The 22,986-nt window shown below is 44.3% G+C and overlaps 1 protein-coding gene across 5 annotated transcripts in view; it reads left to right on the top strand.

Moving 5' to 3' along the window:
- The window catches only part of slc38a11 (solute carrier family 38 member 11), a 175,573-nt gene that overhangs the window by 64,664 nt on the left and 87,923 nt on the right, over window positions 1-22,986 (top strand). For all 5 annotated transcript variants that reach the window (XM_085986438.1, XM_085986439.1, XM_085986437.1 and 2 more), the window contains one exon: window positions 5,087-5,193. In XM_085986438.1, coding sequence (XP_085842564.1) covers window positions 5,087-5,193 — 107 coding nt within the window. The remainder of the gene's footprint in view (window positions 1-5,086; window positions 5,194-22,986) is intronic.

Here is a 22,986-nt window from a genome sequence, read left to right as displayed (position 1 = left end):
CCTCCAAGATCACCCTCTTTCTCGATGGCCCCCGAGGTTCAGCATCTGCATGCAGCTCAGCAGAGCTTGGAGTGTCCTGCGCCCTCCGGTGAGGAGTGTCCACGGCTGTCCCTGTCAACACCATCTCCTCTTGTTCACTTGTGATGTGTGAGTCACCAGGTGACAACACTGCTCTATCTCGCATAGTACCCACCGAGGTGCGCGTATTTGTGCTGGTGCTGGGTACGCTTGGGTCTGGTGACAGTGCACCCTCAGAGACTGGAGCTTCCTGAGGAGTCATCTTCCTCCTCTGGCTGGACAGTGACGGGTGGTGGGGGGGTGGTGGTGGGGGCACTTGATGGACCTATGGGAGAGTAAAGAGAGGAATTGGAAGTCTTATGATAAGAATGGGTAACGTTACCATTATGCACATGATGACATTTCACTGGCTGCTGACATCAGTCACCATATTGGTGACTGTTGTATGCTATGTGGCTATTTGAGATTTAATTCTGTCAGCAGGTTGCTGGAAGGTCCCCCTCTCTCCATCTCCCACTGCCAGCAGTTCTGTAACTCCAGAGATGTCTAGGGCCTCCTCCTCTGCTTGAGTCAAATTTGTGAAGACTGGAGGGTCACCTCCAGTTCTCTGCTTCTCCCTGTTGTTGTGGGCTCTCTTCTCCTGCAAGAAGGGAAAGAATAGAACTTTAAGTGAGAATGATGGAATGAGTGTAAGGAATAGATGTGCTTCATCTGTAGAGGGTGACTATGATAGAGTGGCGTGACATTGCCAAATGGCCTCCTTCTGTGGTGTTACTCGCTATGATTGCATTAGGATGAGGGTGAGTGTCAGTGGTGGTTAGTCAGATGGGGATGTGAATAGGTGCATAGACCGAGAGGAATGGTTGGATGTGCAAGGTGTGTTAGTGTGAGGAATGTTGTGCAGGAGTAGCCTTGGGAAGGCAGAGTGATGGGGTTGGGGTGACAGACACATCAGGACATAGGTGAGTGTGGCATTGCACTCACATTTCATGACCTCATGAGATCATTGAATCTCTTGCGGCACTGTATCCTCGTTCTCCTCACCACATCTCACCACATCCCTGCTGCTGATCTCCTCTGCGATGTCTAGCCATGCCCTCTTTGTGTCTTCTGCTGGTCTTTATCTGCCACCTGCAGGGTAGAGGATCTCCCTGTGTGCTCTTACTCCCTGGACCAGCACTTCCAGGGAGGCATCTGGAAATCTTGGGGCTGCCTTCTGCCTTTGTGTCTCCATGACCCACAGAATTGACAATATTATTCAGCAGTTTTGAGCTCTTGAAATCACCTTCAATACTCCTACATCAACCTTCAAATGAGATGTGTGTAAGGCTGCTTTAAATATCCGCGCTTAAAACATCAGTGATGTCATCAGACCCGCTCCATTTAATTGGGCCGAGAAACACGCATGACTCTTTTAATTGGTGGCATTGAATTAAACGCGCAGTGCAGAACGCGCTGCTCAAATCTTCGGGATGACGACTCGCTACACGGCCCGCGTGCACCCGACTCGACTCCAAGGTAAAGATTCCGGCCTTTAGTTCAGTTGTTTGAAAACTAACCCCAATTATCAATTTGAACTTGAATTTCAGGCTGCCATAACATTTAGTTGCTTTGTTGCTCCCTAAGCTCCGTTGAAAGTTTATATTATCAGAGCTGCATTTTTACGTCCCTTTTTTCAACCTTTCCTGTTCTGCTGAAGCTTTGTAAATGCTTCAATTACACATATATGCCAACCATTCACATTTGACATGGATAACCAGCATTTTTGGGGCACTTTCTGTGACACACACAAAAAATCTGGACTGCTCTTGGTCTCCCTCTTCACAGCTGTTCAAGACCTCCTACCTTCTGTTGCTACTGCTCTGAGAGGAGACAGGAAGTCCAAAAGGAGTGCTGGGAAGGCAGAGATCATTGTTACAGCATGATCTGTGTGTGGAGAGAAAGAGAAGAGTGAACTGGAGGCGTTGGAAAATGTAAACTGTGGGGTGGGAAAAAAGTACTGTTGTGTACTGTGGGAAGGTTGTTACATGGAAAGAATGTCAGTGACTGGGGGACTGGACTGTGAGAGTGTCTCTAAATAAGAGTGGCTGGGGGCTAAAGGAAAGGTTTTTGACCATGTTTTTAGTCAACCCTCCTAATCTCTCCTTCTTTGGCTCTGTGCCCATTTTTCTTCTCACCTCTGTGAAGCACCTTGGGACGTTTTTCAATTTTAAATGCACTATATAAATAAAAGTTGTTGTTGCTGCTGCTCCTCCTGGACAGAGGGGGAGTTGGGCAGGCAGAGATTCTCTGAACTGGAGGGAAAGGGGCATCATGGGAGGAGAGTATCTGTGAACAGGGACATTGGAGGTGAAGAGAGTCTGAATTGGGGGTGATTGGAGGAGAGAGCATTGGTGAATTGTGAGGTGGTTTGGAAGGAAAGAGAAACTGTTGAGGTAGCTTTTGAGGAAGTGATAGTCTATTTGGTCTATTGAAACCCCAAATGTAAGTTGCCTTTCTGTTTTTTTTAGTTTAAAAAAAATCAACTGCCAGCAAAAAAATCCTGTTTAATACTAATTATAGCACACTTTTTTCATATTTAAAATTTATTTTTCAGGGGAATATGCCCTGTGCTAGTTAGCATGGGGTAGCATTTGGAATAAGTGCGTACAGCTCTAAATTTTCTAGCTACAACCCTGTGTTCAGTGAGACTGAGTTTGACTTCCTTAATTGCTATTAGGCACTTTTTGTATTTAATTAAAACTTTTTTATTCTTGCAGTAATAAATGATCTGCTACTGGAAGAAAAATACTGAAATATTAGGTATCAGCCTTGGCTCTGTGGTAGCACTCTTGCCTCTGACTCTGAAGATCATGGGTTCAAGCCCCACTCCAGACACTTGAGCATGTAATCTAGGCTGAGACTTCGGGCGCGATCTTGCCAGTCCTGGGGAGGTGGGTATGGAGGCAGGACTGCTGGGAAAATGCAGAATTTGGGGGTGGGTGCCCAGCCTGCCCCCAACCTGCCTCTGTGCCATCTTGCCAGGAGGTGGGTAGCTGTCCCGGGCCAAGTCCTGTCTCCTTGGAGACGGGAAGGGGATTACAGCCACTTAACTGCCTGTTAACAGGCAGATAAGAGGATTATCCCCATTTTACCCACAAAAGTGCGGGATTCCCGAAGGCTCCGAACCCCGCCAGGGCCACCGAGGTGAGTAGTGGGTCTGCGGGAGTCGGAGGGGTCCAAAAGTGCGCTGTGAAGGGAAGTGATGGGTGCAAGTGTGGAGAGGTGAGCATGTAATTCTCCAATGCAACAACCATCTAATTTCTGCAAAATATAGAGATTTGATGAGTCTTGAATTCAAGAACTCTTCAAACTACAGAGAATGTCAGTGTTTGACAGCTTGACAGAGCTGTCAAACGATGACAATTCACCTGTCAAAATGTTTTGACAGATGAAACGTCATACACTGACGTGCTCTGTAACTGGCTTTCCCTTAATTGGCCTGCTAAGCCTGCTGGGCGGGCTTAACAAGGTCAATCAAGGGAAAATAGCATGGGTTGGCCACAAATCGATGGAGGCGGGACATCGACCCGATAAGCAGCAGTCCCGCCTCCAACGCGCTCCCATTGGCAAAATGGCCCCCTTCAATTCAGAACTGAGGGAATTGTGCACTGTCTTTTGGATCAGATGTTAAACTGAGGCCCCGTCTACTCCCTCAGGTGGATGTAAAAGATCCCATTGCACTAGTAGAAGAGGAGCAGGGGTGTTTTCTCTGTGCCCTGGCCAACGTTTTTCCTTCAGCCACCTTCTCCAGAACAGATTATCTGGTCATTTATCTCATTGCGGGACCTTGTGGTGTGTAATTTGGCTGCCGCATTTCCCTACATTACAACAGTAACTGTAGTTCAAAAGTACTTCATTGGCTGTAAAATGCTTTGGAATGCCCACCGATCATGAAAGGTGCTTTATAATGCAGTTTATTTCTTTCTAATAGAGCGTAGCTCTCAATAAAATTGAACAAATATTCCTTCATTTTTTAGATTTCAAACCTTGCATCATCTGTGTTCATTGTAGAATCCAAACTGCTGCAAAATGCATCAAGTAAAGCGCCATAAATCAAACATCAGTTTTAGATCTTCAACACTTGTATCCCTCTTCATGCTTTTATGTACTTTTTTTCCCTCTAATATGAATGGAGAAATGTTAGTTATACCTACAGTTTAAGCTACAAGTCTAAGTTTTCCTGCATTTTAGTGCCATTTTAGAGTAGGTTTTTCTGGGGGAGGTGGTCAACATTTTTGCGTCTGTTGATCAGCTTTTAGTGGTTTTCTAAGTTGATTTGTATGATACCAATCACATTTTGGTGAATTAGCAAACAAGAAGTATCCAGCTATTTTAAGTTCCAAATTAAGGTTCCACGTAAACATTTTGTGACAAATAAATACTCTTTTTAACAAAAAAATGCAATAATTTTTTTAATTAAAATTTCACAAAATTACTAAAGTATATTGTAAATTAGAAATTTTAATAAAAGTTACTCTTCTTTCAGAGCTCCATCGCCAAAGGAACTTCCCTTAAGCTCACTGTAGATGGACAAAAGGAACACATTACACAATCCTACCCTAAGCTGCACTTAATTTAAATCTATTATTATATTTAAGTGAAGCCATTATCCATTTTTGGTGAGAAAAGTTTAGGCTGGCCTAAATGAGTTGGCTGGAAGATTGCACATGATGTAACGGAGTTCTGTACAACCTCTGGCTCCCAATTCCACATTCCACTCTGGCATCACTGGCCACGGTGATTGGAAAATTGGTTCTAAAGAACTCCACCTTTGACCACTTTTACTTCAAGATTTAAGCACATTGAAGTTGCCAGGTTGGAAGAAAGGTGAAAAATTATTGCTGTCCATGTATTGAAAAATGTTATGTTAAAGTTGAGTTTCTCCACAATATTATTCCATACAGTTCAGAATGCAAGGCAAATAGATGTTGGTGTGTAAATGAGTGCAATATTTTGTTTCTTAATATAGGAAACTCTCTTGTAAAATTAAATTCTAACATTGCTGTATCATCTGTTTTTTTTCCAGTTGGTCCTGAAAACATATTAGCAGAGAGGCATTTTGTGATTATGATAACAACCATTGTGCTTACACTTCCGTTGTCCCTGTATCGCAACATTGCTAACTTAGGAAAGGTGACTATTATTTTCATTTTTATTAACTGTTGCGTGTTAAATTCAAAGATTTTTTGATGTAAATAATTGATTCACTGATATAACCTTTATTTTAACTTAAAAAAAACTAGAGCCCTAATTTCAACTACCAATACGAGTCAGTGGGTAGGGACGAGGGGAAACTCTCCGGCCCGCCACAGCGTGAGGCTTGGGAGATTTTAACTCCCAGGCTTCATTTGCATGGGAGTCGAAGTCTCCCGGCCGAACCCAGCAAGAAGTGGGAGCGGGATTTTGGGCAACAAGAAGCCACCGCCAGGGACCCAAAGAAATAGTCTCCGGTAGTCAGGTTATTGGTTAGGTGGTTGTCAAGAGGGCCTCTCGGTTGGGAGAAAGGGAGGGAAGCCCAGGGGAGGGGAAGCCCTAGGTTTCTTGCTCCTCCTTGCCCATGTGGAAACCACAAACAAATTTAAAATAACGTCCTTTTCTGGGTCTATTCTGGTCCCAGATCCACTTGCCGTCAAGTTGGCCTGACGAGTAACCCACGACAACTTCCCCGCACAGGCCTCGGGCTAAATTGCAGACGGACCCCGATGATGTAATCGGAGCCCAATCTAAATATTTATAGAAGGACCCTACAGCCTTCCGACAGGTGTCCCGCTCACCTGCTCAAATGAGCAGGCTAAAATTGCAATCTGTGGGAAGGTAGCAGGATCAGAGGGGTAAGTCATTGCAGCCATTTTAGCTGCCCGTCCGCCCAGTTTCTTCCAGGCGGGCAGGGTTAAAATCAGCCCTTAGGTATTATGGATGAAAAGGTACTCTAGGTATTTTGATAAAAGAAAGAAATATCTGTGAGAAAAACCCAGTGGAAAAACTCTTGTACTCTCCGTATAGCTTAACAGATATATAGTGAATAGCCGAGCCAAAAAAACAGGAGGGTACCAGGTTTGAATCTGATCTGTGCTGACTGAGCTGATCTCAGTCGAAGTGCTGATAGGGATGCTACAGTTGCTTAAACATCCTTCGATTTGGAAGGGCAAAGTTAACTAGGTTTCTGCTCGTTGTCACTATGCAGGACCTCTGCTGAAAGTGCATACATAAGGAGAGAATTAGGCTCACTGGTGATGTCTCCCATGGTCAAATAAGTGCTTCTTTATTTGTCATTATAAAGATAATATTTGGAGTAATGTTTAGAAGCAGTATTCCTCTTGAATAATCTACATTTCATTTCATACAATCCCCTTATTATAAATAAGTACCAGAAACAAAGTTGTTAAATGGAATCACATTGTTAAATGAAAAGTCAACACGCAGCTCTGCAAAAGCTGTAACAGCAGTCTTTCCACCATTAACATGAAATAGAGAAAGAATTAAACTGAAGTTGTATTCTAACCTTGCACAGTGTCAGCTGTGGCTCAGTGGGCAGCACTCTCTAGGTGGGAGGGGCTAGGAGTGAGCCAGGTGTGACTGGTTGCCTAATTGCAGCTGGGTGTTGGAGGAAGTTTTGTAAAAAGTGGGTGGAGGGTTTTGGGGTGTTGTTTTCAGGTTTTAGGGCCTTTTTGGCCCACAAAAAACAGCCAGATGGCTGCTAAGGGGTCCGGAGTGCCGGGCCCCTCAGAGGACAATATTCCCGAGAGGAATTTTATTAGGGAAGAAACTGTGGTGGGAAGGGGGAAAAAAGGCCCAAAGATTTGGGCCAGGACCTCAGGAGGTTTGGTAAAGAAAATACGGTGGTGGTGCAATGTGAAGATAAGAAGATTCGAGCCTGGGATATAATCCAGGCGGTTCATGAGGACTGTGGTGAGGGAAGCTGTAGTGTATGTGCCTTTAAGAGCCCCAGGTGTGCTGTAGTGCCGGTAATGGCCACTCGGGCTATATAAGCCTGTATATTGTGTATATCCGTTAGAACCCCCCCCCGCCAGACTTTGCTTAGTAAACACCTATGAACCAACTCCTGTCTTCAGTGTCTTTATCAACACACGGACACTACAGTGGCGACGAAGTGGAAACGGACTTACCTGCAATTCGGCAGCACCTCAAGGACATCGATTCCTCGGGCGTCCAGAAGACTCAAGAAAGTGAGAGAAGCTGTGGTTTCACCAGCGGGCCAAGCAGGTGGCAGGTACTGCGCTAATCCTTCCTGGGCATCAGGCTGGGGCTCCAGCGGCTGGCTCTACAGCTGAGGCAGGCAGCGAAATCGGAGGCAAGCAATAACGGACTGGGAGGGAGCACTCGGGAGACGGCCGGCGCGGCAAGCAGGTCAGCGTTCAGACCTGGAGAGAAAGTCCCGCGGGAATGAGTCTCCAACTGTAAATAAATTTTTTAAAAAGAACTGGAACCGCGGGAAACAGCGTTGTCATCGGCAGCAGCGGCGGGAAAGCGCGGGAAGCACCATATCTTTGCTGCAGAAAAGAAAGAAAAGCGCGGGAAGCGCCATATCTTTTCTGAAATGCCTAAGTCTGGCAATATTGATGCTTTTGATAGCGAAATAGAGGATTGGACCACATACGTGGAAAGAGTAGAGGTATATTGCACTGCAAATGGAATAGAAGATGAAAAAAAGCTTCAGTACTGCTGAACCTAATGGGCGCAAAGGCATACGGGCTGTTAGGAAATTTAATCACTCCAGCCAAACCAAAGGACAAGAATTTTATAAAGAAATTGTTGATACCCTGCAGGAGCACTTAAACCCATCACCGCTGCTGATAGCGGAACGATTCAAATTCTTCAAGAGAAATCAACACAAGAATGAAAGTAACGCTGATTACCTAACCGAATTAAGAAAGCTATCAAAGTACTGCCAATTCGGGGCAGGACTAGCAGATTATCATCGAGACAAATTCGTTTGCGGTCTCTTAAGTGAAGGAACACAAAAAAGGCTGCTTTCTGAAAAAGATTTAACATTGGACAAAGCTTTCAGTATGGCTGTATCATATGAAGCAGCAGCAAGAGGAGCTGCAGAGATACAACAAAAGACACAGGACTTCGGCACCCATGAAATGACACAGGGTTTCGAAAGATGTTATCGCTGCGGCAGATCCACCCATAACCAGAAGGACTACTGGTTCAAGGACAAAGCATGCAGGCGATGCAGAAAGATTGGACACATTGCACGGGTATGCTGATCTGGACAAAATAAATCCACAGACAGAAAAAAAAAATCAATAAAGGAAAGTACAGGAAGGTACAAATGATGACGAACAGTAGCTCCGAAGACCAGAAGAGCGATAGCGACTCCGAAAACAAGAGACTAAGCTGTCTCAAATTACATAATGTACTTGCCAAAGATGATTACCAAACCATTTGGGTTACCCTCACGATAGCAGGTCCCCAGTTAAAATGGAGCGAGATACAGGATCAGCTCTAACCATAATAAATCGACGTGATTACGAGAGGCTATTTTCGCATATACCTCTAAAAGACACATCCATTATCTTAAAAACATATACGGGGCAGAAAGTATACCCCAAAGGAAGAATAAGGGTGCCTGTTGTATACAACGGCAAAGAAATACAAAAGTTGTATTTATACATTCTACAAGATGGTGGTCCACCGTTGTTGGGACGTGAATGGATCAGAAAGATACGTTTAGACTGGCACTCCATTCAGGCACTGACGGTGACCAGTAAGAAAAAAAACAATGATGACATCATACCTGAACAATTAAAAGACATCTTGGCCAACGCCAAAGAAGTATTTCAGGAGAAACTAGGAACCTTGAAAGGCATCACCGCCTCAATAAAAGTGGAAGATGCAGCAATTCCCAAATTTTTTAAGGCAAGACCGGTGCCATACGCAATTCGTCCAGCAGTCGAGGCAGAGCTGGAGAAGTTGGAAAAGGCAGGCGTATTATCCAAAATAGATTGGAGCGAGTGGGCAACACACATCGTTCCAGTCATGAAAAAAGCATTGAATAATGATAAATCTGAAGAACAGAGAAAAATTTGCATCTGTGGAGACTTCAAGGTGACTGTAAACCCGGTCCTTCACACAGTACAGTATTCTCTTCCGAGGATAGAAGATATTTTCGCCTCACTATCCGGAGGGAAACGTTTCACCAAAATTGACTTGGCACAGGCATATCTACAGATGGAGGTTGAGGAGGCCTCTAAAAAGTATCTCACGATAAACACACACAAAGGCCTGTACCAGTACAATCGACTGGTTTTTGGAGTAGCATCAGCTCCAGCTATCTGGCAAAGAGCTATGGAGCAAGTCCTGCAAGGGATTCCGGGGACTCAATGCTACCTAGACGACATCCTTGTAACAGGAGAAAACGACAACGAGCACCTTGCCAATTTGGAGCAGGTGCTCACTAGGCTGAAAGAACGGGGCCTACGAGCAAATCGCCCCAAGTGCGAATTCTTCCAAAATCAGATATCATATTGTGGCCACATAATTAATAAGGAAGGGTTGCATAAGTCACCTGAAAAAATTGAAGCGGTCATAAAAGCCCCAGCACCTGAAAATGTTTCACAATTAAGGTCGTTCCTGGGATTAATAAATTACTATCATAAATTTTTACCGAACTTATCAACTCTTCTACACCCTCTTAATGAACTTCTACAAACAGGAGTGATTTGGAAATGGAACGAAGACTGTAAACGTGCCTTCCATAAATGCAAAGACTTAATCACATCCGAAGAAGTTTTGGCTCATTACAACCCATCACTGCCAATCAGACTGGCGTGCGATGCATCCCCTTACGGCATAGGAGCAGTATTATCCCATAAATTCCCTGATGGCTCAGAACGGCCGATAGCTTTTGCGTCACGCTCATTAAACTCAGCTGAGCGTAACTTTGCCCAAATCGACAGGGAAGCACTCAGCCTGGTATGGGGAGTGAAGAAATTCAACCATTACCTACACGGACAAAAATTTACCTAGTTGACTGACCATCAACCCCTCATCTCCATATTCAACCATAAAAAGGGTGTTCCCATTATGACAGCGCAAAGGCTACAGAGGTGGTCCCTTTTTCTAGGGGCACACCAATACAACATAGAATACAAAGGATCAAAACAGCATGGGAATGCTGACGGTTTATCACGCCTACCGTTGCCAACGATAGAAGAGGCACCTACAGTAGACCCAGTAGAGATGTTCCACTCTACCATAGTGGAATGTCTACCAGTAACAAATTCTGCCATTGAAAGGGAGACGAGAAATGACCCGACTCTCTCACGGGTCTACGATTTAACAGTGAAGGGATGGCCAGCACATGGCGAACCACTGTTGCCAGCATTCTCGCAAAGAAGAGAACAGCTGTCAGTGTGCCGAGGAACCTTGATGTGTGGATCCAGAGTGGTGATTCCACCCAAACTCCAGGATAAAGTGCTAAAGAAGCTTCACGAGGGGCATCTGGGTGGAGTGAAAATGAAGAACCTAGCTAGGGCCTTTGTATGGTGGCCAGGTATCGATGGAGACATCGAAGAAATGACCAAGAGCTGCCTAGGATGCCAGAAGGTCCAAAACGCTCCACCACAAGCCCCTCTACATCCATGGGAGTGGCCCTCATCTCCCTGGCAAAGGGTGCACATCGACTTTGCTGGTCCATTTATGGACTCAATGTTCTTAATCGCGGTTGATGCACACTCCAAGTGGCCAGAGGTAATAAAGATATCCTCCACCACCACGGAAAAAACCATCACAGTATTAAGGACCATATTTGTCAGGAATGGGCTGCCGGAACAGATATGTTCTGATAATGGACCGCAATTTGCGTCCGAAGAATTCAGAAAGTTCTTAAAAAACAATGGGGTTAAGCACTACACGTCCGCCCCATACCATCCCGCCACCAATGGATTGGCTGAAAGGTTTGTCCAGACCTTCAAGAAGGCCATAAAGGCCATGGGTAATGAAGACATAAAACTTCAGCACAAGGTGGATAACTTCTTATTCGCATACAGGAATGCAACACATATGGTTACCAACCAAACTCCCGCCATGATGTTCTTCAATAGAAACCTAAGATGCAGGCTGGATTCGGTCAAGCCCAACATCAGAAGGGACGTGGAGAACCGACAGTTTCAAGGCATGAATGAAAGGCCAACTAGAACCTTCCAGATAGGTCAACAAGTTTTGGCCCGGGACTACCGTACCGAGAAATGGCAGCCTGGAACTATCTGCACACGACTAGGACCACTGATGTATACCGTGGACATCGGAGAAAGCATAATAAGGCGCCATGCTGACCAAATCATAGAGTCATCCGAAAAGGGACAACCTACACCATAACTCTATATGCCTAACGATGAAGTAGAGATACCCATATCTACCTCCGATCCGGTGACACTGGAACCCGATGAACCCGACACTGGCATTCAAGCCGAATCAGCCTTGCCAAAAGAACCTACTACACCACCAGAAACTACTACACCACCGAGGCGTTATCCGGACCGAGTCAGGAAGCCTCCTGAGAGACTGACTTATACTTAATTAACTACAGCAATGTGTATATTATTTTTCTTATAACATGTAATTAATAATTACTTAAAATATGATGTACTGGTTAGCTAAAAGGGGAGGAATTGTAGTGTATGTGCCTTTAAGAGCCCCAGGTGTGCTGTAGTGCCGGTAATGGCCACTCAGGCTATATAAGCCTGTATATTGTGTATATCCGTTAGAACCCCCCCCCCCCCCAGACTTTGCTTGGTGAACACCTATGAACCAACTCCTGTCTTCAGTGTCTTTATCAACACACGGACACTACAGAAGCTGTTTTGCCTGCCGACCAAAACCAAATGTGGGATTTGAGGTGACGGTCAGTGGCCATGAGGAGGTGGAAAAACTGCTGCTCAGCCTGAAAGTTGGGGAGAAATTTTTGACGGTGACTCTGCTATATTCAAAGGAGGTGGTGGTTTCATTTTTGAACTTGCCTGTGTACATCGAGGACGAAGTGCTGAGCAAAAAGTTGGAGTCGTGGGACATTAAAATCTGTTCCGAAATAAAGAGGAGGTACTATCCAGGAACACGGGTAGCAGACGGAACCCGGTATGTAAAGGTGTGGTTCCCAGAGGGGGTGAGGTCTTTGCCTTACAGTATGAAGTTCGAGACACTGGAAGGAGTACAATACTTTCGTGTGCTGCACGATAACCAAGTAAAGGTGTGCTACTATTGTCTGGGACATGACCATCTCGTGAGAAACTGTCTTGATTTGTATTGTTACAATTGCGGTGAGTCGGGACATATCGCGCGGAGCTGCAAGGCGGAGAGCTGTGGGGTGTGTCGTAAAGGCCCCGCCCGCTGTGAGTGTGTGGCAGAAGGGAGCGAAATGAGTGATGAGGAGATGGGAGAAGGAGCAGGAGAGGAGTGTGGAACAGCCGGAGGTGCGGTGCAGTCGAAGGACACAGCCGGTAAAATGAAGGAAAAAGGAGCACAGGAAGAGGCAGAGGTTGGCGGAGCGGAGATCGAGATGGAGATGGTGGAAAACACGGCGAGTGCTATGAAGGGGAACAAAGACAGCAGCGGGCAGCAAGGGTCGAGTGCAGACTCGAGCCTTAGTGCAGTTCGGCTCCCCCTGGGGAGTCTGGTATCTGCTGGGGGAGAGAAGGCAGGAGCAGGGTGTGTGGTGGAAGTGAGTGCTCCGGGGAAAGGCGGGGAGTCGGATATTTTGGTGAACAGGAGGGGGCAGGGCGGGGAGAGGGTGCAAGAGGCAGGAGCCTTAAAGGGACAGCAGAATGGGATCGGCGAGATAGAGACATCAGAAGGGAACAATTTAGGTGTGCCATTGTCCCATGGAGTGAGGGAACAAGGTGCAAGGGTCAGAGGTAGAGACGTGGTCGAAGGGGGCGGCACAGTGGGAGAAACTGCGATAGCAGGAAGACTCTCTATGGGAGATGGCGTATCTGACGGGGAGCAGGATTATGTATCTGACGGGGAGCCGGCACAAGGGGTTGCAGAAGAGCTTGAGTGTGAGGAATTCGAGGGGGACAGAGACATGGAAGTCGGGGATGGGGTGGCATCATGTGGAAAGCGAAAGGTTAGTGAGGGGCAGAAGGAGGGAGAAAGGGCAGCTCCTGGGCCCAAAGTTAAGGCAAGGAAGAGGCTGAAACAGCAGGGAGGGGTCAAACAGGAGGGGAAAAAGAGCCGGAGGCTGCAGGAAAAAGCAACAGCTGGCCGAAAAGTTGAGAAGGAGCATGAGAGGAGGGAAGAGCCAGAGATTAAATGATGGGGAGATTATTGGGCACACTTCCCTTCTTTGGAGCCATGATTACATTGGTCTCGATCAATGTGAACGGACTGAGGGGTGAGAAGAAATTGCAGCAGTTGTTACAGGGTTTTAAAGGCACGGACTTGTGTCTGCAAGAAACCTTTTGGGATGAGGATATTCTAGAAAGAGTTCAGAAGGTTTGGAAGGGAGAGGTGTTTGCAAGTTGTGCAAACAATAACCGTAGAGAGGTGGCTGTTTTGGTGAGTCCGTCCATAGAAGAGAATGTTGCCTTGGTGGACAAGGACACTGAGGGGAGATTTTTACGGCTAAGGGTAAAATTGGAGGGATTTAATTGTGATCTTTTTAATATCTATGCACCGAACGACCATTGCAAGCGTCGTGAGTTTTTTCGGGGGTTATTCACTGAAGTGGCAGAGGTGGAAAATCCTTGTATAGTGGGGGATTTTAATGTATTTTTATCTTGGATGGACATTTCAGCCCAGATGACCTTTAAAGAGGATAACTCCAGAGGGATGATTATAAAAATGATGGCAAATTTAAATTTGAGAGACAGAGGGACCGGAACCCCATAAAAAGGGAATTCTCCAGAGCAGGTTGGGTGGGTGATGTTTTAAAACAGAGCCGAATAGATTTTGTGTTAATGCAGGAAGGGTTAAGTTCGGAGGTGATGGAGATTTATTATAAAAAAGTATTTTTTAGTGATCACTCGGCTTTGGTTCTTAGAATTAGGAACAGCAGAGTTAAGATTGGTTCAGGGGTGTGGATTTTAAACAATCAATACCTGAAGGAAAGTGCTTATAAAGAAGGGATTATAAATATAATACAAAATGCTCAGAAGGAACTTTTGTTCTTGAAAGAAAGAAGAGTTTGGTGGGACAATTTCAAATATGAGGTAAAAGTTTTTTCGGTACGTTATGGGAAAAAGAGGGCGGCAGCTAACCGGCATCGAGAAGAGAATATAAACAAAAGGTTTACGGATGTCTGTAAAGCAGTTGACGGAGGGGATAAGGGAGCTGAGACTAAGTTCCGGGTGCTAAAGGAAGAGTGGGAATTATTGCAAGCTGAAAAATGCAAGGGGGCCATTCTCCGTGCAAAGGCTAGAGATGCATTGGAGGGCGAAAGATGCACTAGATATTTTCTAGAGCAAGAGAAGCTGCGACAGAGATTATCGTTAATTGAGGAGTTGAAGGTTGGGGAGAAGATCATTCATGAAAGTGAGGAGATTTTGGAGGCAGCTAGCAGCTTTTATCAAGAGCTATATACAAAAGAAGACATTTCCAATTTGGAGATGGAGAAGGTTACTGCTTTTATTGAAAAGGGTTTAAAGGAGGATGAGAGAAGCATGTGTGATAAAGAAGTAGGATTAGCGGAAATAAAAATAGCAATAAGTAGAATGAAGGGGGGGGAAAGCCCAGGGTCCGATGGACTAAGTGCAGAATTTTATAAGGAATTTTTCGAGATTTTGAGTCCATTGCTCTTAGAAGTTTTTAAGGAAATTAAAATTGAGGGAAGCCTGGCCCCATCTATGAGGAGAGGTATCATAAGCTTAGCTTATAAAAATAAAGGGGATAGACGGGATCTGAAGAATTGGAGGCCCATCACACTATTAAATGTAGATTATAAGATCTTGGCGAGGGTTATGGCAAATCATTTGAAGGAGGTGTTACCGGAGATAGTTTGGCCCTCTCAGTCCTATGGAGTCATAGGCCGGGACATCTCAGACACTGTGGTCTCAATCCGAGATGCGATAGAACTCATGGAAGAGAGTGGGAGGGAGGCTTATGTATTAAAGATAGATCAAGAGAAAGCCTTTGATAGGGTCTCTCATGAGTTTTTATTGAAGGTTTTGGAAGCATTTGGTTTCAAGGAAAATTTCATTCAGTGGATAAGGATTTTTTATTCAAACATATTTAGCTGTGTTAAATGTAATGGTTTTTTATCTAAGTATTTTCCGATACAGAGATCAGTGAGACAGGGTTGTCCCCTTTCCCCATTGCTGTACACATTGGTAGCAGAACCATTAGGTTACATGATGCGAAAGAAACAAGGTGTAGTTGGGATTGTGGTGTCGGTGATACACCAATATGCAGATGACACAACCTTAACATTGAGAAATGGGGAGTCAGTGAGGAAAGCTATGGAGGTAGTGGAGGAATATTGTAGAGCTTCAGGTGCCAGAGTGAATTATAGTAAGTCCCAATGCCTGGTTGCAGGGAGGGGTAGGGGGGAATGGTTGGGGGAATGTCCCTTTAAGGTGGTGGAGGTTTTGGAAGTTCTGGGGGTGCATATGGGGTGCAAGAAAGACAGGGAAGAAGTGGATCGATTAAATTGGGAACCGAAGGTTATGAAAATTAAAAAGATTTTGGGAAGATGGGAAAGAAGGTGGTTGAAAGTGCAAGGAAGAGCGACAGTGGTGTCTGCTCTCCTGCTATCTAAGCTATGGTACTTATTGACAGTGGAGGATATTCCTGAGTGGGCAGAAAAGTCCATCCGAGAGGCTTGTGTGAGGTTTTTATGGGAAGGGAAACCAGCCTTGGTGGCTTACAATACCATCATTGGACGGAGAAATCAGGGAGGACTCAACTTCCCAGATATTGATTTGGAGAAAAAATCCTTTAGAATCAAATGGGTGAAGAGATTTCTTCAGAAGTCAAATTCAAGTTTTTGGAAGAGTTGTTTTGAGCATTTTTAAAAACAAAGTGGGATAGGAGGGCAGGGGATATTGTATATGGAATACAATAATATGTTTTTGAAATCGATTAAGCTTCTCCCTAGGTTTCATAAGGGGGTTGTAGAGACTTGGGCTCAATTTTTAAAAAGTGTGCAGTTTATGCTCAAGGGGGCTGAGGAATTTTTAGAACAGCCCTTATTTTTGAACAGGTGGGTCAACATCGAAGGTGAGGTTTTATTTAATCAAGCTTTTATAAAAGCTGGGATTATATCGGTGAAAGATGTATTATACGAGGTGATTCCAGGTTGGTTGCCGGAAGCGATAGTGAGGGACATGGTGTGGGAGGAGAATCAGGAGGTAGAAGGAAAAGCAATAGGAATCATGTATGAGAAGATTGTGAGGGCAATGCCACAGGATTGGATGGAAGAAATAAATGCGGAAATCTCCAAAGGAAGTAAAATGCGTCCTGCTTTTCCAAGCTTTCTGCTGGAGAAAGGGGGAGAGTTAGTCCAATTTGACAACTGTAATACTCGAGATTTCTATGAGGTATTCAGAGAATGGAGATTCAAGACACCTGCTGGTCAGGAGTTTTGGCAGAGTATATACCCACAGCTGGACTTCAACAGGATTTGGAAGGGAGTGTGGGCGAATTTTAAATGCCCAGAATGGATTGAACTGGATTTCAAATTGGCTCATAACCGGATTTTTACCATGACGGTCTTGTGCAAGATTGGACGAGTGGAGGCGGCAACTTGCCCAATGTGTGGGACACGGGATGAGACTCTGTCCCATTTACTGGTGTTATGTCCGCAGTTAAATGACTTTAAGTACTATGTTCGACAGTTGTGTGAAGCTTTTTTGCTGGGTGGGGACCGAAGAGTGAGAATGGGAATCCCGTGGGACTCAATTTTGAGATGGGGATTGTAGGAGAGCCTGCCCGAGTCTAGCAGAGCGGCAATTAATTTAATGTTCAGTTTGGCTAGATTCGTGATTGTGCAAAGAAGGGATGCTCTGTTTTTTAAGGGGAGGAGATCAATCTAAAAGAGTATTTTAAATATAAGCTAAAAGACCATTATAAGGCTCTGTGGATGTTTTATTCAGAAAGGAATTTAAGGACAGTATTTTACAACCAATTTTTAAAGTACAATCGATTAATTTTTGTTACAGGTGACAAATTAAACTTCAGGTTTTGATAAAATGTGGTGGCGGAATGGCTGTGCAGGGCGGTGGAATTGATTTGTATCATACAATGTAATGATCACGATGTTGTAAATGTTCTTAATGTTCAATAAAGTATAATAAAAAAAAATTTAAAAGTGGGTAGCACTCTTGCTTCTGAGTTAGAAGGTTGTGGGTTCAAGTCCCACTCCAGAGATTTGAGCACAAAAATTTAGGTTACATTAGTGAGGGAGTGCTGCACTGTCTTTCAGATAAGACATTAAACCATGGCCCTGTCTGCTCTCTCAGGTAGATATAAAAGATCCCATGGCACTATTTTGAAGAAGAGCAAGGGAGTTATCCCCAGTGTCCTGGTCAATATTTATCCCTCCATCAACGTCACTAAAAAAACAGGTTATCAGGTCATTATCACATTGCTGTTTGTGGGAGCTTGAAGTGTGCAAATTGGCTGCCATGTTTTCTGCATTACAACAGTGACTACACTCCAAAAGTACTTCATTGGCTGTTGTCAGGGCGAGGCTGGTTCTGGACCCAAGTGCAGACAGACGAGGCGAGAAGCAGGTATGCAGTCTTAAATAAAAGTACTTTACTAGAATCACACAGGTAAACAGTTACAAACATAGGAGCTCAAGACAAGCTACCACTAGGCAAACGGCTTGTCAAGACTGAGCACAGAGGGAAGAAACCACAGAACTTAAATACAAGCAAAAGCAGGTGAAACCAATAAACCTGATAAAAGGCAGTTAAGTAAACTAGTAACAATTTAGCAAAGGGAAACAAACAAGTGAAGGTGCCATCTAGGGGTTACTGAGGGAACTAACCGGCACCCTCACAGCTGTAAAGCACTTTGGGACATCCAGTGGTCGTGAAAGGTGCTATATAAATGCAAGTCTTTCTTTTTCATAGGTTGGATAATGGTAAGATTGGTTCTCAAAAGTAAAACTTCTAAGTGAGTTTTTTTGCAACATGTATTAGCCATTCTATGAAAGCCAGGAAATACATTTACATCAAGGAACAGTTCAATTCTCGTATAATTTCAGAATAGTCAATCATAAGTGCTCACAGCACAACACAATTTAATTGTGGTGAGATAGGCGCTAGACATTTTGGGTTCCTACCCTTCATCAGATCTGAAAAATAAGTAGATAAGTCAGGATGGTGTGTAACTTGGAGGGGAACTTGCAGGTGGTGGTGTTCCCATGCGCCTGCTGCCCTTGTCCTTCTAGGTGGTAGAGGTTGTGGATTTGGGAGGTGCTGCTGAAGAAGCCTTGGCGAGTTGCTGCAGTGCATCTTGTAGATGGTACACACTGCAGCCACAATGCGCCGGTGGTGGAGGGAGTGAATGTTTAAAGTGGTGAATGGGGTGACAATCAAATGGGTTGCTTTGTCCTGGATGGTGTTGAACTTCTTAAGTGTTGTTGGAGCTGCACTCATCCAGGCAAATGGAGAGTATTCCATCACACTCCTTACTTGTGCCTTGTAGATGATGGAAAGGTGGGAGTCAGGAGGTGATACACTCACCGCAGAATACCCAGCCTCTGACCTGCTCTTGTTGCCACAGTATTTATATGGCTGGTCCAGTTAAGTTTCTGGTCAATGGTGACTCCCAGGATGTTGATGGTGTGGGATTCGATGATGGTAATGCCATTGAATATCAAGGGCGGAGGTTAGACTCTCGCTTGTTGGAGATAGTCATTGCCTGGCACTTGCTGCATGCGGGCATGGACTGCTTCATTATCTGAGGAATAGCAAATGGAACTAAACACTGTGCAATCATGAGCGAGCACCCACATCACAGGAACGAATAAATAAAATAGACTTGTTAGCAAAATTAAAACCCATGGGATTAAAGGGACAGTGGCAGCATGGATACAAAATTGGCTATGGGACGGAAAACAGAGAGTAGTGGTGAATGGTTGTTTTTCAGACTGGAGGGAGGTATACAGTGGTGTTCCCCAGGGATTGGTATTAGGACTACAGCTCTTTTTGATATATATTAATGACATGGAGTTGGGCATACAGGGCATATATAAAAGTTTGCAGATGGCACAAAATTCAGAAATGTAGCAAACAAACAATGAGGATAGCAACAGACTTCAGGAGGACATAGATAGACTGGTGAAATGGGTAGACACATAGCAGATTAAATTTATCGCAGAAAAGTGTGAAGTGAAACATTTTGGTAGGAAGAATGAGGAGATGCAGTATAAACTAAATGGTACAATTTTAAAGAGGGTGCAGGAACAGAGAGACCTGGGGGTGTACATACACAAGTCTTTGATGGTGGCAGGACAAGTTGAGAAGGCTGTTAAAAAGCATGTGGGATCCTTGGCTTTATTAATAGAGGAATAGAGTACAAAAGCAAGGAAGTTATGCTAAACTTTTATAAAACGCTAGTTAGGCCTCAGCTGGAGTAGAGTGGTCAGTCTGGGCACCACACTTTAGGAAGCATGTTAAGTTCTTGGCGAGGGTACAGAAGAGATATACTAGAATGGTACCAGGGGTGAGGTACTTCAGTTACATGGAGAGACTGGAGAATCTGGGGTTGTTCTCCTTAGAGCAGAGAAGATTAAGAGGAGATTTAATGGAGGTGTTCAAAATCATGAATTGTTTTGATCGAGTAAATAAGGAAAAATTGTTTCCAGTGGCAAAAGGGTCGGTAACCAGAGGACACAGATTAAAGGTGATTGGCAAAAGAAGCGACACGAACAAACAATTTTTTACACAGCGAGTTGTCGTGATGTGGAATCCACTGCCTGAAAGGGTGGTGGAAGCAGATTCAATAGTAACATTCAAAAGAGAATTAGATAGATACTTGAAGGGAGAAAAATTACAAGGCTATGGGGAAGGGGCAAGGGAGTGGGATTCATTTGATAGCCCTACCGAAGAGCTGGCACAGGCACGATGGGCCAAATGGCCTCCTTCTGTGCTGTATCATTCTATGATTCTATAAGCTGTTTTTGGTGATGTTGGTTGAGGGATAAACATTGCACAACAGTTGGAGATCTCAGACTTGACTCCACCCTAGGCATACAATCGTGTTAATGTATTTGTATAAAATTCCTATTTTAATGTAGGTGTGAACTCATTAAAAAATATAGGTGATTCCATCCTGGATGTCTTCATCACAGCTAAGTAAACCATGACTGAAAATAAATAGGACAATCATAAACTTATATTGTATTTTCCAGAGGTTATTGCTAAATTGGTCTCATTTGAAAACCATTGTACGTCTTGAATATTTGTATTAAGTACAATATTTAGCTTAGAATTGAGATGCAAGAGAAATGCAGTAATGCTGGAGAATGTATGTGGTTTTTATCCAAATGATAAACAACTAATAGGTGATTTCTTGAATCTAATAATGTTACACGGTATTTATGTCACACTGCAGACACCTAAACCCCAAAAATAAAAAGCAAAAATAATGAAAAACAGAAGCAGAAAAAGCTGGTAACACACAGCAGGTCAGTCAGCTTCTGTGGAGAGAAGACAGTCGATCCTGGCTCGCCATTTAACTCCCTCTCTGATTCCAACTCTGCTTTGTCCTTGATCTCTTACACTGTTCTAATGGAGCTTCAGGAACAATTAGGCCAATGTTGACATGACCTCTTTCAACGGGTGGGAGGCGGGTGAAGCAAGCTTGTCATCCACCTGATGAACTCAGTCGGAGGCTCCGAACCATTTTGATGGTCGGGCCTCATTACCATTTTGTGACGAGTTGCATTCAGAGCAGCTTGCCTCTTGAGCATCGCTGATTATAATCGCTCAACAATTGGTGGCCGTGCCTTCAGCTGCTGAGGCCCTAAGCTCTGGTATTCCCTCCCTAAACCTCTCCGCCTTTCACCTCTTTCCTCCTTTAAGACGCTCCTTAAAACCTCTTTGACCAAGCTTTTGGTCATTTGCCCTAATATCTCCTTATGTGGCTCGTATCAAATTAACGCTCCTGTGAAGCACCTTGGGAATTTAATATATTAACGGCGCTATATTTCAATTTCAATTTCAATTTCAATTTTATTGGTCACATAACTAAATACAAGAAGTGTAATCTAGTCAGTGAAATGCTTTTTTCTTGACGAGCCGAGAGCACCAAGCAGCAAGAACACTTAGCTGCCTGGTACGCACGGAGCTCGCAAGGACGGCAGCCATCTTCATCGGCGCCATCACAAAAAAACACATACCGACATATACACGCATACATACTTTCAATATAAATAAAGCAGACATTAAATAAATAAAAGACATAAAAAGACAGCACATAAAATGAACAAGCAATAATGTAAAAAAAGTAATTTCTACAGTAATTACATTGATATATCTCTGGTTACAGGGTGGCCGCACTGGGAGAGCATCGTGAGGAACTCACAACTTATAATTAAATACATTTAATTAATTAATTAATAAAATAAAATAAATAAAGTGCCCCCTCAGTATTTCTCGATGTTTCCATCTTGGTCTCTCTCGATGTTTCCCCTCTCTCTCGATGTTTCCTCTCGGTTTCTTCCACACACCTGGCCTGCACATTACCCCTGGCTGTCCAACTTGGCGTCCTGGTAACCGGGTTCCGCTCCAGCTCTTGTCTTTCAAACTGTCACTCCAGCTCTCGACCTTCAAACTGTCACTCCAGCTCTCGACCTTCAAACTGCCCGCTCCAGTTCTCGTCCTTCAAACTGTCACTCCAGCTCTCGACCTTCAAACTGCCCGCTCCAGTTCTCGTCCTTCAAATTGTCTCTCCAGCTCTCGACCTTCAAATTGTCTCTCCAGCTCTCGACCTTCAAACTGTCTCTCCAGCTCTCGACCTTCAAACTGTCTCTCCAGCTCTCGACCTTCAAACTGTCTCTCCAGCTCTCGACCTTCAAACTGTCTCTCCAGCTCTCAACCTTCAAACTGTCTCTCCAGCTCGCGACCTTCAAACTGTCTCTCCAGCTCTCGACCTTCAAACTGTCTCTCCAGCTCTCGACCTTCAAACTGCCCGCTCCAGTTCTCGTCCTTCAAACTGTCTCTCCAGCTCTCGACCTTCAAACTGTCTCTCCAGCTCTCGACCTTCAAACTGTCTCTCCAGCTCTCGACCTTCAAACTGTCTCTCCAGCTCTCGACCTTCAAACTGTCACTCCAGCTCTCGACCTTCAAACTGTCTCTCCAGCTCTCAACCTTCAAATATAAATACAAGTTGTTGTTGCTATGTGTTTATAAAAGACTTTTGAATTCCCTTTTATGTTAGCTGCTTTTCTATTCTCGTACTCTCTCTGTCCCTCTTATTCCCTTTTTTAGATCTCCTCTGTACTTTCTAGATTCAGCTTGGTAATTTATCTCATTGCTGTTTGTGGAACATTACTCTGCTTAAATTAGCTGCTGCATTTCCTTATATTATAACAGTGACTACACTTCAAAATGTATTTCATTGGCTACTATATGCTTAGGCACATCCTGAGGCCATGAAAGACACGATATAAATGCAAGTTCTTTCTTTCTTTCAGACAAATCAAGGGTCCCGAATTAGTATTATTTTGTAATTAAGTCACTGAAAAATCCATGACGTACTCAAGTTAATCAATCTCCAGAAAGTTCAGCAGATGTGAAAAAAATATAAGGCACAAACGCTTTTGAAGCATCAGCTAAACTCTAGCAAAATGCAAAATGAGTGGGCCAAATATTCTACCTGTCTTCTTGCATCTTGGTCTCCGCCAAACACCCTGCCACCCTTGCCACTTCTCCAGTGCTGCCATTTGTTTTACTGAGATTCGTGCTGAGTCCTTTTTAATGGGTCACTTCCCGCTCTCTTCAGACCACACTC

This window comes from Somniosus microcephalus, chromosome 4 (genome assembly GCF_052327205.1).
Source record: "Somniosus microcephalus isolate GS21.2 chromosome 4, FLI_Smic_1.0, whole genome shotgun sequence".
Classification (NCBI taxonomy): Eukaryota; Metazoa; Chordata; class Chondrichthyes; order Squaliformes; family Somniosidae; genus Somniosus; species Somniosus microcephalus.
Note: the sequence above shows the minus strand (reverse complement) of the source record. Positions and strands in the feature narration are given on the sequence as shown.